At 40.6% G+C, this 15,162-nt stretch overlaps 1 protein-coding gene across 2 annotated transcripts in view; it reads left to right on the top strand.

Moving 5' to 3' along the window:
* Positions 1 to 15,162, top strand: part of lrig1 (leucine rich repeats and immunoglobulin like domains 1) — a 174,833-nt gene that overhangs the window by 116,044 nt on the left and 43,627 nt on the right. For both annotated transcript variants that reach the window (XR_010002531.1, XM_008105404.3), the window contains exons 4-5: positions 10,036 to 10,173; positions 12,343 to 12,486. Coding sequence is in view for 1 of the 2 variants with exons in the window: in XM_008105404.3 (XP_008103611.1) it covers positions 10,036 to 10,173; positions 12,343 to 12,486 (282 nt within the window). In the remaining variant the exon portion in view is untranslated. The remainder of the gene's footprint in view (positions 1 to 10,035; positions 10,174 to 12,342; positions 12,487 to 15,162) is intronic.

The following is a 15,162-nucleotide window of genomic DNA, read 5'->3' as shown; positions in this document are numbered from 1 at the left end:
CCTTCTAGAGATATTGTCATTTCTGATTGAACTTATCCCCTGCTCACACCGGTTAGCCATGATGTCGGGGGATACATTTGACACTGATATGTCTTACGTTATATGCACTGGGTTGATGTTTCGACCTCATTCTGCATTGTGCCTTATTTCTTTTATCTTCCAAATAAACATTGGGTTTGGACATTCGACTCGTTGTCGGGTTTGCTCTGTCCCACTCTCCTGGACTTCAGCTTGCTAGTCTCCATTAGTGTACATTCACAGAGTACACAAAGAAAAAGGTCAGGTTGCTTACCTGTAACCATGTTTCTTTGAGTGTACTCTGAATTCACACAAACTCATCCTTCCATCCCCACTGGCAAACCTCTCCCTTTCTCGTTGCCTTTGCGGCGCAGGAACTGGGGAGTGGACGCCCAGGGCTGCCTTATATGCCCTGCAGGGAGAGGGGCGTGTTTACTGCCAAAATTCAAACTTTAGCTTGGAAGAGTTTCCGTTGGAGCCTGCGCAGGCGCAGCCTTCTCCATTAGTGTCAATTCGCTCGAAGAAACATGGTTACAGATAAGAAACATGGTTACAGATAAGCAACCTGACCTATATATGTGTGTGTGTATGTATGTATGTATAAGTCTGCTTCCTGTATAAGTCAAGGACAAGTTTGGGAGCTAATATTATGGATTTTCATATGACCTGTGGATAAGTTGGGGACATTCAGTACATAAAGGAAAGCTCTACTGCTTCAGGGGGTCAGCTGTGCCTTGCTGCCTCTGCCATTTCCCTATCCAGGTATTCAAAAAAGTTAGAAGCAGTGTCATATTAGACAAAGTAGAAAGGATTAGTGCTTCTTTTAGGTTCTGGGATGGATTAAATTATTGCCTTTCACTGTTCTATTCAGAGAACGAGGTGGTTCATATATGAACCACCTTCTCAGAGTAGAGCAGTGAGTCAACTAGGTTTTTTGGGTTGATTTTTTTTCTCTAGACTTATACACAAGTATATGGGGTGTTTACTTTGATCAGATTGTATGATTCTGTTGCTAAGAAAGGGAGAAAGCGTTTGTGACTCTCGCTTCTTTTCATTCTGGAAAAAATGTGTCTTTTAGATAGAATGTTGGTGTGGGAGCTGTCATTCTTCTTTCTATTTTGCTACAAAGGAAGCATATCGTCCATCTTGCTCCAGGACCAGAACTGTAATTAATTAAGTTGGTGTATACAGCTTACGTTGATTTTAACAGTGGCTGACCAACACATGTCAGGAGTACATGTTCTGAACTGTTCTTTCAATGCATTTGCTCTCCACCTGAACAAACAGTCTTTGCCAGACATTATCTTGGAAACTAATGCTTCAGTGGCCTCTGAAAAAAGTTGAGGGTATTTTCATGGCCACTCACTTCCTGCTTGGTTCTCGCAGAAGCAGAGGCAGCAGGAGGACATTTTTGCTCCCTGGCTTCAGGTAGGATTTGGCTAAGATTTGGCTAAGATTTTAAACTGAGTGTGGGCTTGGCTCCTGTGGTCAAAGTCTAACTGTTGGGTGACTGTTGTGTTGAAAGAGAGCCAGGTACTTAAGTTGATTGACAGCAGGCATTGCCCCCTGTTAATTGAGTTTCTGGGAAAGCTTTATTTGCCAGTGTGAGTTTCTGCCAGAGCCTGATCCCAGAAGGGCAGTTGGTTCTCGCAGAAGCAGAGGCAGCAGGAGGACATTTTTGCTCCCTGGCTTCAGGTAGGATTCGGCTAAGATTTGTCTAAGATTTTAAACTAAGTGTGGGCTTGGCTCCTGTGGTCAAAGTCTAACTGTTGGGTGACTGTTGTGTTGAATGAGAGCCAGGTACTTAAGTTGATTGACAGCAGGCATTGTCCCCTTTTAATTGAGTTTCTGGGAAAGCTTTATTTGCCAGTGTGAGTTTCTGAAAAAGGCACCTATACTAACTATCCTTTGCAGTACATACAGGAAACAAAGCAACATAAACAAATACACAAAGAGGTGGTTTATTGCAGTTTGCACATAAAGTGCGTGCATATTACTTAACTGTACAAAGATCCCACTTGGCCACCACGCTCACCAAGAGATGCAACAAAAGCAAAACATTCCCATCACATGCACCAGCTGTGGCATGTTCCGCTTTTTCACACAAAAACTAGACAACTACATCTGCTCCAAATGCAAACAGATGACTCTGATGGAGCAGAGGATCCAACAGCTCGAGCACCGTATTAAGACCCTTAAGGACATTCAGGCACTCGAGCTCTTCTTGGACACTGCACAACACGCTGCTGTAGATCAGCAGCCTGCATCACACCAACACCACCAAGACCATGATCAGGAACCTTATGGGGAGATCAACTCAAAGGTAGACAACCCTCAGGCTTGGAAGGAGGTCACCCATAGAAGGAGACGCAGGACCAGGCAGCCTCCGCAGAACTCCTCTGCTCAGCTGCATTTACACAACAGATTTGAAATTCTTACATCATTAACATACAATCAGGAAACACATCTTGTGGAGGACCACAGTTTCTTAGATACCACTCAGTGGACCACCCTGGATCAATGCGCAGGGGATAGCCCTGACGGGGACAGTGCATCACCACAGTCACACTTATGTAATCATGCAAATGCTCCATCCCCAATCATAGACCAGGAGCAACAGGAACATCCTTGGGAGAGTAATGGGCTCTCGGATGTATCTCAATGGATTGTCATTGATGAATGCACTGGGGATGTTGAGGAGGAGGACAACACTTTACACCTACATGATTCACTTCAACAGGAACACTCTTCAGGGGACATACACACTGTCTTGCACAAAAGGGACCCTGTCAATCCTCAAAGGAAACAGGTCTTGGTAGTAGGTGACTCCCTCCTTAGAGGAACGGAAGCCATCATTTCCAGACCGGATGGGATGGCTCGAGAAACATGCTGCCTCCCGGGGGCAAAAATACACCATATCACTCAGAGGCTCAGCAGGCTCCTAAAGCCCCATCACCCTCCCCACCTTATGTTGATTCATGTAGGTACCAATGACACCGCTAGGCATACTTTTCAAAAGATCACAAATGATTTTCGAGCTCTGGGAACAAAGCTAAAACTGTATAATGTACATGTGATCTTTTCATCCCTCCTCCCCGTTGTAGGACACGGCTCTACAAGGGCCAGAAAAATAGTACAGGTCAATAACTGGCTCAGAAAATGGTGTCAAGAGGAGCATTTTGGCTTCCTTGACCATGGTCTACTCTTCCAAGAGGATGGACTACTGGCAAGCGATGGGGTGCATCTCACACAAGTAGGAAAACATCTTTTTGCACACAGACTCACAAACCTCATCAGGCGCACTTTAAACTAGATCCACTGGGGGAGGGGAACAACAGCCTGGCGAACACTATATTACCCACGACCACAGGGAACCGCCAAAAGGCTAAACGGAGGGCTGCACAAACACAGCAAGGACCAAGTACAGAGAGCACAATAATCCCAAATAAACAGCTCAAGGGGAGGTCACAGGGGCTTACATGTCTTTACACTAATGCTCAGAGCATGGGAAATAAGCAAGACGAACTCCAACTCCTAGCACAGCACCACACATACGATGTCATAGGCATCACTGAAACCTGGTGGAATGACTCCCATCACTGGAATTTAACCATTGAGGGCTATAACCTCTTTCACAGAAATAGAACAAAGGGGAGAGGAGGGGGAGTAGCTTTATATGTCAAAAACAGTTACGTTGCAGAAGAAATGCAAGACTGTAATCCGGGAAACCAGCTTGAAAGCATCTGGATAAGAATCAAGGGAACCGGGACTCAAAAAGATCTTGTCGTGGGTGTCTACTACAGACCTCCGAGTCAGGATGAAGGACTTGATGAAGCCTTCTGTCAACAGCTGACCAAACAGGCACAAAGAAGAGATATAGTAGTCATGGGCGATTTCAATTATCCCGATATCTGCTGGAAAACAAACTCAGCCAAGAGTACAAAGTCCAACAAATTCCTCACTTGCCTTGCAGATAATTTTATGGTCCAGAAGGGAGAAGAGGCAACAAGGGGATCAGCAACTCTTGATCTAATCTTAACAAATGTGGAAGACCTGATCAATACAGTTGAAGTGGTTGGATCCTTAGGGGCAAGTGACCATGTGCTCCTGCAGTTTGCAATACAAAGGAATGCTGAAACTAAGACAAGTCAAACACGCATTCTGGACTTTAAGAGAGCTGACTTCCAAAAAATGAAGGAATTACTGAGCGGCATTCCATGGACGCCGATATTAAAAAACAAGGGAGTTAAGGATGGATGGGAGTTTTTCAAAAGTGAAATACTCAAGGCGCAAATGCAAACAGTGCCAACAAAGAAGAAAAATAAGACAAGTGCAAAGAAGCCAGAATGGATGTCCAAAGAACTTCTAACTGAGCTAAAGCTCAAAAGTGACATGCACAAGAAGTGGAAAAGGGGAGAAATCACCAAAGAAGAATTCAAACGTATAGCCAACACCTGTAGGGAAAAGGTTCGCAAGGCTAAAGCGCAAAATGAGCTCAGGCTTGCCAGGGACATAAAAAACAACAAAAAAGGCTTTTTTGCTTACGTTGGTAGAAAAAGGAAGAAAAAGGAGGCGATAGGGCCATTGCAAGGAGAAGATGGGGTGATGACGACAGGGGACAGGGAAAAGGCAGAACTACTTAATGCCTTCTTTGCCTCGGTCTTCTCAGAAAAAGAAAGCCATCTTCAACCTCAGCAACACGGAATGGACGAAGGATTGGGGGAAATCCAACCCCAAATAGGGAAACAAGTTGTCCAGGAACACTTGGGCTCTCTAAACGAATTCAAGTCCCCAGGGCCAGATCAGCTACACCCAAGAGTACTGAAGGAACTAGCGGAAGTTATTTCAGAACCACTGGCAATTATCTTCGAGAGTTCTTGGAGAACGGGAGAAGTCCCAGCAGATTGGAGGAGGGCGAATGTGGTCCCTATCTTCAAGAAGGGAAAAAAGAACGACCCAAACAATTACCGTCCGGTCAGCCTCACATCAATACCAGGCAAAATTCTGGAAAAGATCATTAAGGAAGTGGTCTGCGAACACTTAGAAACAAATGCGGTCATTGCTAATAGTCAACACGGATTTACCAAAAACAAGTCATGCCAGACTAATCTGATCTCTTTTTTCGATAGAGTTACGAGTTGGGTCGATACAGGGAATGCTGTGGATGTAGCGTACCTGGATTTCAGTAAGGCCTTCGACAAAGTCCCCCACGACCTTCTGGCAAACAAACTAGTAAAATGTGGGCTAGACAAAACTACGGTTAGGTGGATCTGTAATTGGCTAAGCGAACGAACCCAAAGGGTGCTCACCAATGCGTCGTCTTCATCATGGAAAGAAGTGACAAGTGGAGTGCCGCAGGGCTCTGTCCTGGGCCCGGTTCTGTTCAACATCTTTATTAACGACTTAGACGAAGGGTTAGAAGGCACGATCATCAAGTTTGCAGACGACACAAAACTGGGAGGGATAGCTAACACTCCAGAAGACAGGAGCAGAATTCAAAACAATCTTGACAGACTAGAGAGATGGGCCAAAACTAACAAAATGAAGTTCAACAGGGACAAATGCAAGATACTTCACTTCGGCAGAAAAAATGGAAATCAAAGATACAGAATGGGGGACGCCTGGCTTGACAGCAGTGTGTGCGAAAAAGACCTTGGAGTCCTCGTGGACAACAAGTTAAACATGAGCCAACAATGTGATGCGGCTGCTAAAAAAGCCAATGGGATTCTGGCCTGCATCAATAGGGGAATAGCGTCTAGATCCAGGGAAGTTATGCTCCCCCTCTATTCTGCCTTGGTCAGACCACACCTGGAATACTGTGTCCAATTTTGGGCACCACAGTTGAAGGGAGATGTTGACAAGCTGGAAAGCGTCCCGAGGAGGGCGACTAAAATGATTAAGGGTCTGGAGAACAAGCCCTATGAGGAGCGGCTTAAAGAGCTGGGCATGTTTAGCCTGCAGAAGAGAAGGCTGAGAGGAGACATGATAGCCATGTACAAATACGTGAAGGGAAGTCATAGGGAAGAGGGAGCAAGCTTGTTTTCTGCTGCCCTGCAGACTAGGACACGGAACAATGGCTTCAAACTACAGGAAAGGAGATTCCACCTGAACATCAGGAAGAACTTCCTCACTGTGAGAGCTGTTCGACAGTGGAACTCTCTCCCCGGGGCCGTGGTGGAGGCTCCTTCCTTGGAGGCTTTTAAGCAGAGGCTGGATGGCCATCTGTCGGGGGTGCTTTGAATGCGATTTCCTGCTTCTTAGCAGGGGGTTGGACTAGATGGCCCATGTGGTCTCTTCCAACTCTACTATTCTATGATTAATATGATTCTATGATTCTATGAAGAACATAGTTACAACCATCACAGTTTGCTTTATAAAGCACAACACGATTCCAAAGGTTGCAGAAAACTCGGTTTATATCAAGAACCATTTATTGGGTGGTTTTAAATTAGAAAACCATACTCACATTAATATGAAGCAAAGCGTATGCTGACTTCTTACGGCAGTTGCTAGGGTACACATTTGCATCCATAAAGTTGGCCAGTCCGGCATGCTTCCTTTTTTTTCATTTTAAGACAGACTTAGGTGCAGAAGCATGGTGTAGAGGCAGAATTGGCTTCTCTCTGCCACATGATATTTCATGTTCTTATTTTGCTTTTGGAACATAATGAGCTGCTTTTATTCAGATTATTGTTCTATCTAAATTGATACATACCATCTATGGCGAAAATGGTGGCTATGAAGGCTATCCCCACCCTAGTGTTTGGAGATGCCAGTAATTACGCAACCTCCTCCTTTTGATGTAGCTCTATGGTCAGGACCTGGTAGTCATCTACCTAAGACTTTGCAAGTCCTTCAGTAGGAGTCAGTTTTAGCTGGTTTAATTGTTGCTCTCTTTGTACATAAACATATTTGAATATTAATAGAATGAAAAGGGATGTGCAGAGCTCCATTCCTGTTTGAAGCTTGGTTTTGTGTTTGATGCTTATAGCAGGTGGTGCCTTAATAGAGTTTTGCTGTATTAACGTTTCTTTTTCTCAATTAACAAAGTCTGGCCAGTACTGTAAGTTGATACAAGATGAAGGTCAACCGTGCAATTTCTCCCTCCTCCCCATTCTCATTTCAGGAAAACCAAAAATAACTTCTACGATTTGGAACAAACATAACCTCTTTAGCATCAGAAGGAGAGTCTCCCACATCTAGTTGTGAAAAAGCCTGCTGAAAAGACTTATCAATAAATATTCACAGAGAGACATTTAGCACTAGCCTACCCACTGGGATTAAGGTGTAACCTTACCTTCTAAAGCAAACTCTGGTATTCCTGGAAAAGCCATGATCTTTTGAAGTAGCACCACCTGTTTTATTCTGTCATTTCTCACTAGTGCACAGAGAAAAAAATAGTTTCTTGTTTTCTACCTAACTGCATTCTTGGCTTAAATTGTGAACAATGATTGACAGGTAGTGATCAAGACAAGATTTTTTTGATTTTCCAGATTGGCTGTATTGTTTCTCCATGAAATAAAATTTAAGACTAAGGCCTTGGTTCTAGGGTCTTAGTTGAGATTAGCAGAAAAACTGGTATAATGGTTTGAGTGGTGGATTATGACACTGAGAGACCAGGGTTTGAATCCCATCTCAACCATGGAAATTGATTGAGTGGCTTGGACAAAGTACACTCTTCCAGCCTCAGAATAAGGCAGGACAAACTCGCTTTGAATAAATCCCCAAGGAAACCCTGTGATAGGTTCGCCTTAGCGGTCAGCATAACTTAAACATGACTTGAAGGCAAGCAACAACAACAAAGTGGAGGTTAGGAGTCAAACAATATATTTCATTATATACATCTTTCCATCTCCTTTCTCTACTCAGGAAGAAATTTGTGTGGGGCTCGTTCTCTTCCTAAAATATCCAACCCCATGACAATTGAAGAAAGACCTCCATTATGCCAATAAAAGCTGCTTCTATTTTTAAATGGGGTGGGGTGGGGGGGGGGGGTAGGAAGTATCAGGAGAAAGAAGGGTTAAGCATTCGCTCACACTATGTACTGACATTATCTGGATGGAGATTTTACATACTTGTTTTGGAGAAAAAGAAAAGAAAAGAAAAGGAAGAGGAAAAGCTATCTTTAGTTACATTGAAACCAGTGGGGCTCATTATTTCAAGTAACGTGTGCAGTCAAGTTGGACATTTTGAATATCAACAGAATACATCCCTTCTGCCTAAGTTTGTATAATTAATACATTATATGTTCAAAGGGATTCGTTGGGAAGTGGCAGAAATGAACATGAACTTGTGCTGACAATATGTTGGAGAATTTTAATGTATCTTTCAACTTAAATAACATCACCTCATTCAATGTACTGTCCCAAATAAAATTCCATTTTTATGTAACATAGTCCAGCTCCCATCATTGTAATGTAATGAGCTCAAGAATTACTAAAAATATACATATCTGTCAATATTTAATTGGCACACTAATGTTACATACACATCACATTGAAATCACTTGAGTTTTTATATACAGGCAGTCATCGAGTTACAAATTTCCGACTTAGAAATGACTCATAGTTACAAACAGGGCTTTTTTCGTGTCAGGAGCACAGGGGTGAGAGAAATCTACCCTTAGGAAGGGAAACTCACTCCTGAAATATTTATTTATTATTTATTTACAGTATTTATATTCCGCCCTTCTCACCCCGAAGGGAACTCAGGGCGGATCACTTTATATACATATAGGGCAAACATTCAATGCCCATATACACATAGAACCGAGACAGAGACAGACACAGAGGCAATTTAACCTTCTCCTGAGGGGATGTTCGATTCTGGCCACAGGGGGGAGCAGCTGCTTCATCATCCACTGTGACGGTACTTCCTCATTCCAATGTCATAAATTAGTTAAATTTGCCCCCCCCCACACCTTATAAGTGGTACCTTATTTCCTACTTGATAGATGCAACTATCTTTTGGGTTGCTAGGTCAGCAACGAGCAGGGGCTATTTTTTATTTTTTAACTGACGGGTGCTCACCCCGCCACGGGCTGGCCTCGAACTCATGACCTCATGTTCAGAGTGATTTATTGCAGCAAGCTGCTCACCAGCCTGGACTACAGCCCGGCCCCATGGGGAAAGGATGTCTCCACTGAAGCTTTATCACCATTCCTTGTATTCACAAGCCAATTTTTTAAAAATCCAATTATCACAGGAACAGAAAGTGAGGTGAAATTTTCTGAACAGAGGCACAGGCAGCAAAACAAACATCACAGGGGTGTTAACTCTTTCCTATGTTACCGAAAATTGAAATCTATCTATCTATCTATCTATTTGTCTGGAGTTACACTTAAAAATGTACCTGTTCCGAATTACAACCAAAATAAACTTAAGAACAAACCTATAGAATCTTGGAAACTGCCTGTATTGTGTCATTAGATGTATTAGTTATTAAAATTGTTTGGAATCTAATTCAAGATATTTTTGAATATGTGGGTGGGTGGGGGGGGGAGGAGGGGAAATGTTTCCCAACAGATGTTGTCATAAATGAAGGCAGTATGGGCCTTTGATTTCTGGAATTAGCTTTGCTATAGTTGTGGCTAGCAAGATACAATTCATGGAAAATAAAAGTACTTTTTCAAAGGACACCTGTTGGGAAATTTAAGGGGAAAACTGGAAAACGTGCTGGGTGATGTTGCTGGATTTAAGCCAGCATTCCCTATCTTGTGTTGGGGTAAAGCATCAGTGTTGCAAATTGAACAGATAACTCTAAAGCTTTCTTCCTATTTTACCCAGTAGATAGTTCTGTGTAACTTGAAAGTTTATCTATTCCATTCTGTTTATGAGTATTACTACATCTCATTTTAAGAATTTCCACTAATTTTATTCCCTCTCTCATGAACATTAGCCCGGAGCCAAATTGAAGTGATGAGATACTGTTTCTGTTGTTTGCACTTGTTTTATTTTGCAACCTAAGGAGAGGAAAAAAAATAGATCATGTCAGATTCTTCTCCATTTTGCATTATAGGAATCGCAACAAGATCCATAGCATTGAAGCAAGCCAACTGGAGCCTTATGTTGCCCTGGAAACATTGGATCTGAGCTCAAATAACATCACAGAAATCCGAAGTGGCTGTTTCCCAGTCGGGCTCCATATAAAGGAACTGTAAGTGCTCTTTTTTTCTGAAACATTTTATGGGAAAGTATCCATTTGTACAGGAAGAACTGACATTAAGATACTCCTACTTGTGTTGCTCATGGTTACAATAGGCAATTGACACCTCCCTTTGAGCTACTGTTTCACATCTGTCTCCTCTGCTCCTCTTCCAGCTACTGTTTTGCATTTTTTTTTTTGGCATCACTGGGGTTTTAGGATGACCTTGCAATCTTGAAGCCTGCCTATGGCTTCTTTTCACACCCCTATGAGTTGAGTGAAAGTAATTCCTTAATTATTAGAAATTGTGGTAGAGAAAAGCTGCTTTAAATCCGCGTCCAACTCATATGACTATGCAGTTATCTTGACTTTTAGTTCACAAGTTGTGCCTGTGAGGTTGCAGTGGTTTTTTTCCCCCTGTCATTGTCATGGATTTTTGTCGTCTTATTCTGAGGACGGACATAGAACATATGAGCCGTTGATTCCTTTGGGAGATTGAAGATTGAAAATAGCCTTTCTTCCTTCCTTTAGCATAATTTAGGCAGCTGTTAAGAGAACACTTGAGATACTCCCCTGTTTCCCCGAAAATAAGACAGGGTCTTATATTAATTTTTGCTCCCAAAGATGCACTAGGTCTTATTTTCAGGGGATGTCTTATTTTTCCATGAAGAAGAGCTCACATTTATTGTTGAACAACAAAATGAACATTTATTATATACTGTAAAGTAGTTGTCATCACAAACCAGCATAACCAGACAAACTATGAATCCTATCAAGAATTTCTTGTTACTACCATTATTTACATGTACAACAATCTATGGTACCTCTTGCAATTTAGGTTTCACAAGGTTTCCACGCTGATTTCTCTCTATTCTAGTTTCAATGTAGTCATGAATGATGAATAATATAATATACTATAATAATAATATGATAATATAATAATAATATAATTATATACAATATATTAATGAGATAATATAATATAGGATATAATAATAACAGAAAATGATAATAATATGGTATTAATAGGATAATATAATAATGCGATATAATAACAGAATAGCATAATAATATTATAATAATTGGATAATATAATAGAATGGAATAGAATGATATAAAATATATTAATAGGATAATATAAAATGGAATATAATAATAATAACAGAATATGCTAATAATAATAAAATAATAATATGATAATAGAATAATAGTATAGAATATAATGATATAAAATATATTAATAGGGTAATATAAAATGGAATTTAATAATAACAGAATAATAATATAATAATATGAAAATATAATAGAATAATAATAGAATAATAATATAATGATATAATAATAATAATAGAAAAATATAATATAATGATTTAAAATATATTAATAGGATAATATAATAATGGGATATAATAATAGTAACAGAATATGATGATAATAATATGGCAATAGAATAATAGTATAAAATAATCAGTTTCATGGCATAGGATAGGAAGATGAGAGGAGAATCCCAATGCGTCCTGTACCTTTAAGGAGCGAAGCCTTGGGGAGGAGTGGAAAGCCCTCTTCCTTCCTTCCCTCCCACCCTCCCTTGCCCGGGCTCCAGGAGCCAATCAGAAGCCTGTGGGAAGCAAGGCAGCATGGCCAGGAGGGAGACGGAAGGAAGGAAGAAACGGCAGCAGCCACGGAAGGTTCTTCAAGCCTCGGCTGGGGGACAGGCAAGGAAAGGCCAGCCAGGGAGGCACAGAAAGCAAGCACTTTCCCTCCCTCCCTCCGGTGTATGAATGAGTGCTGCTTCTGCCCTGCAGCCATGCTTCCCAATGGAACTCTGCTGCAGCCTTAGTTGCTAGGTCTTACTTTCAGGGGAGGCCTTATATTTGGCAATCCCCCCAAACCCCTGCTAGGTCTTATTCTTTGGGGAGGTCTTATTTTCGGGGAAACATGGTATTGGATCATAGAATCATTTTTCTATGATCCAATAGTACCTCAAGTGTTATCTTATCAGCTGCCTAAATTGTGTTAAAGAAAGAAAGAAAGAAAGCCTATTGTGATTAGTGGGAGCGGGAGGGGGAGAAAAAATGCAGATGTATTGTGTCTATTATTGCTCAGCCACTCAGATCCAGAAGATTGACCTGAGACCTCTGACATAACCGTTTGGATGTTCTGTGATGAATTTTTTTGCAGCTCTCTGGGGAGCAACAGAATCAGCATCCTGGAGACCAAGGCTTTTGATAGCCTGTCGGAATCCCTGCTAACACTTCGCCTGAGTAAAAACAGGATCAGCCAGATTCCTGTTAAAGGATTCAAGCTGCCCAGACTAATGCAACTGTGAGTAGAAATGTGCGCTTTAATTATGGCTAACCAAGGTTTATGGAGACAAACGTTCCCTAAGGACATACTCACCAAGTGCAATCATTCTTTCACCCTGTGCCTGTAAAACATTGAATAAACTATATTTTAATGGCCTAATGGCGGCACCTAATAAAACAAATCAGGAATAGGGAGGGGAGATTGGTGGTCCCACAGGCACATCACATTCTTAACCAAACCACAAAAAAATCCTTCAAAATTAATTATTGAATTAGTTATCTCAAAAATATAGTATCATTTCTGCCCCCATTGATTCAAAGTGAATATTTTTCTTGCTCCTTTTTATTTTTCCCTTTGTTTTACAAAAAGACAGTGAATTCAAAGCAGGTCAGCAGGCTTTCTCAAACCCTAATTTCAGGACCACACATGTGTCTTTATGTAGTAATAAACTACAACCAGGAAAGGCCATTAAAGTGCACAGTTGACATATAGATGGACAAAATGGTGCTTTTGATGAGTTTGCACACACTTGGTTGTTTCTCTCACTAGAATATAGCCCTGGATTGCATTTAATTATAAATACACATCTGCAGCTGTGAATGTGCTTTATGTCTACATAATTGGCCTTTTCCTTTGACATTTGCTTGCTGCTTTTTAGAACTTTGGAACCTGACTCAAAGTCTAGTTCACAAACAATTTAGAATAGAATTTTAAGCGGTAAATATTAAAAATATATCATTTTACATGGAAATAGACAAAACAGCTAATGAGAATCCCTTTTAAACAGAAATAATCTGAGCAGTTGGATTTTGATTAAACCCTGTCTTCTCTGGAAACTAGTTTTAGTGACTTATGAGCAAATCACCTGTTCAGACAGAGGATTTTAATGTATATTCTGCACAGTAGATGGATATTTTCATTTTCTGCAGATTCTGAACAGGGATGCTTTGCAAAGATTGTGTTCAAAAGAAGATAAGGATTTGACCTGTCCTTTTTTGTGAGAAGATAATGCCTAACTTGTAATTCTGTGCACATGTATTGCATTCTCAACATACATTATGGAGATCTAGCATAGCATTCATAACACCTATAAAGTATCCAGTATTTCCAAATATTGTGCTCTGTGAAATATGAATTACATTAAAGCAAATTACTTCTGTAGCTACTCAAAAATGTAATACTGCTTCACAAGAAAAGATGGATAGACTAACTTGAATATAATATAGAGCTGAGCCGAAGGTATTCTTTTGCAAACATGAGAGCTGTTGGTAAAGAAGATGGAAACTAAATCCAAAAATATTTGTTCTTCTTGTGCAATATACAGTGGTGGGTAGTGGCTTTGGCTCAAGAATCTCTGGTGTAGGTCCCAAACATAGCTTTCCTTTTGCATTACATGTGAAGAGCAGGATATCTTGCTTTTTGATGTTGTTGTTGCTATTCCTTTTCTCTGATCTGTCCCAATCACCTATAGAAACAAGTACTTTTGTAATGTTTCCATTGGTTCAAATAAAATTGTTATGGCTAAAGTACTGATAAATCACATCTACCTTTTTTTCTTTTTGGTGTTTGTGTGTGTGTACTTATGGATACACATGAGTATCTTCTTAGAGAACATTGTTCTCTATGAGTACACCCCTTACAAGTGCTTAAAAACTGTAGAGCAGTGGTTCTCAACCTGAGATCCCAAGATGTTTTTGGTCTTTAACTCCCAGAAATCCTAACAACTAGTAAACTGGCTGGGATTTCTGGGAGTTGTAAGCCAAAAACATCTGGGGACCCCAGGTTGAGAACCCCTGCTGCAAAGCAGGGATGTTAATTGTGCAGCCCATTAGTCTCATGTGGCCCAGTGAAGTCCACTGGCCTGGTGTAAGACTTGAGGCCCCTTTTAAGCCCCTTTAGGTTCTGGCATATTTCCCCCATTTTCTGAGGGAAAAAGGTCTTTTTCAGCTGAAAAAATTCTTTAAAGTATCCTTTGCAGGGCTGTAAAATGCTGTTTCAGTAGGCTCTCTATCCTGAAACAGCCATACACATACTCAGAGAAGCCTGAAAGATAAAGAAATGAGATGACAATTGCTGTCACTCAAAATTTTGGCTGTAGAAATTGAAAATGGAAGAGAGGGTGGCCGCTAGGACCTCGTTTTAGAGGGGCAAAATTGAACAGACAATGTTGACTATTTTTCTTTATTACAAATACATAGCACCCTTTGTAAAACTATAACCCCTGCATAATTTAAAACGTCTATACATCTGTACATCCATCTAGTAAGGTGTTTCTTCTAATTGTTGAAATCAAAAGAATTGTGCTCATCTATAACTATGCTATAGTTAACAATGGTTCATAGTATAGCTGTGGCTCAGCCAGAACCTTTCCTGAAAAGAAGAAAATGAATTGGCAGAAAAAAATGACATGCTGAAATGTTTGGGTCCTGTCTCAATTTTCATTTAGAATTTTTTGGATCAGATTAATGGTTGTGATTTATCGCTAACATTTGAGTTGATGCTTTCGGAAGTTGTAAGAGACATTTAAATTTTGTATCTGAAAACATTTGTAATTTTGCACACTTAATAAAGTTGTTATTTCTTAAGCATGTTTATTGCGTGGATGTCTTGAGTTAGGATAGAATTTTTTTTAAAAAACAAAGGAAAGACCTGATTAGAACAAAGGAAAGACCTGATTAGAATATGCTGTCTGTG

Source organism: Anolis carolinensis, chromosome 2 (genome assembly GCF_035594765.1).
Source record: "Anolis carolinensis isolate JA03-04 chromosome 2, rAnoCar3.1.pri, whole genome shotgun sequence".
NCBI lineage: Eukaryota > Metazoa > Chordata > Lepidosauria > Squamata > Dactyloidae > Anolis > Anolis carolinensis.
This window is presented reverse-complemented; position numbering and strand designations above follow the sequence as displayed.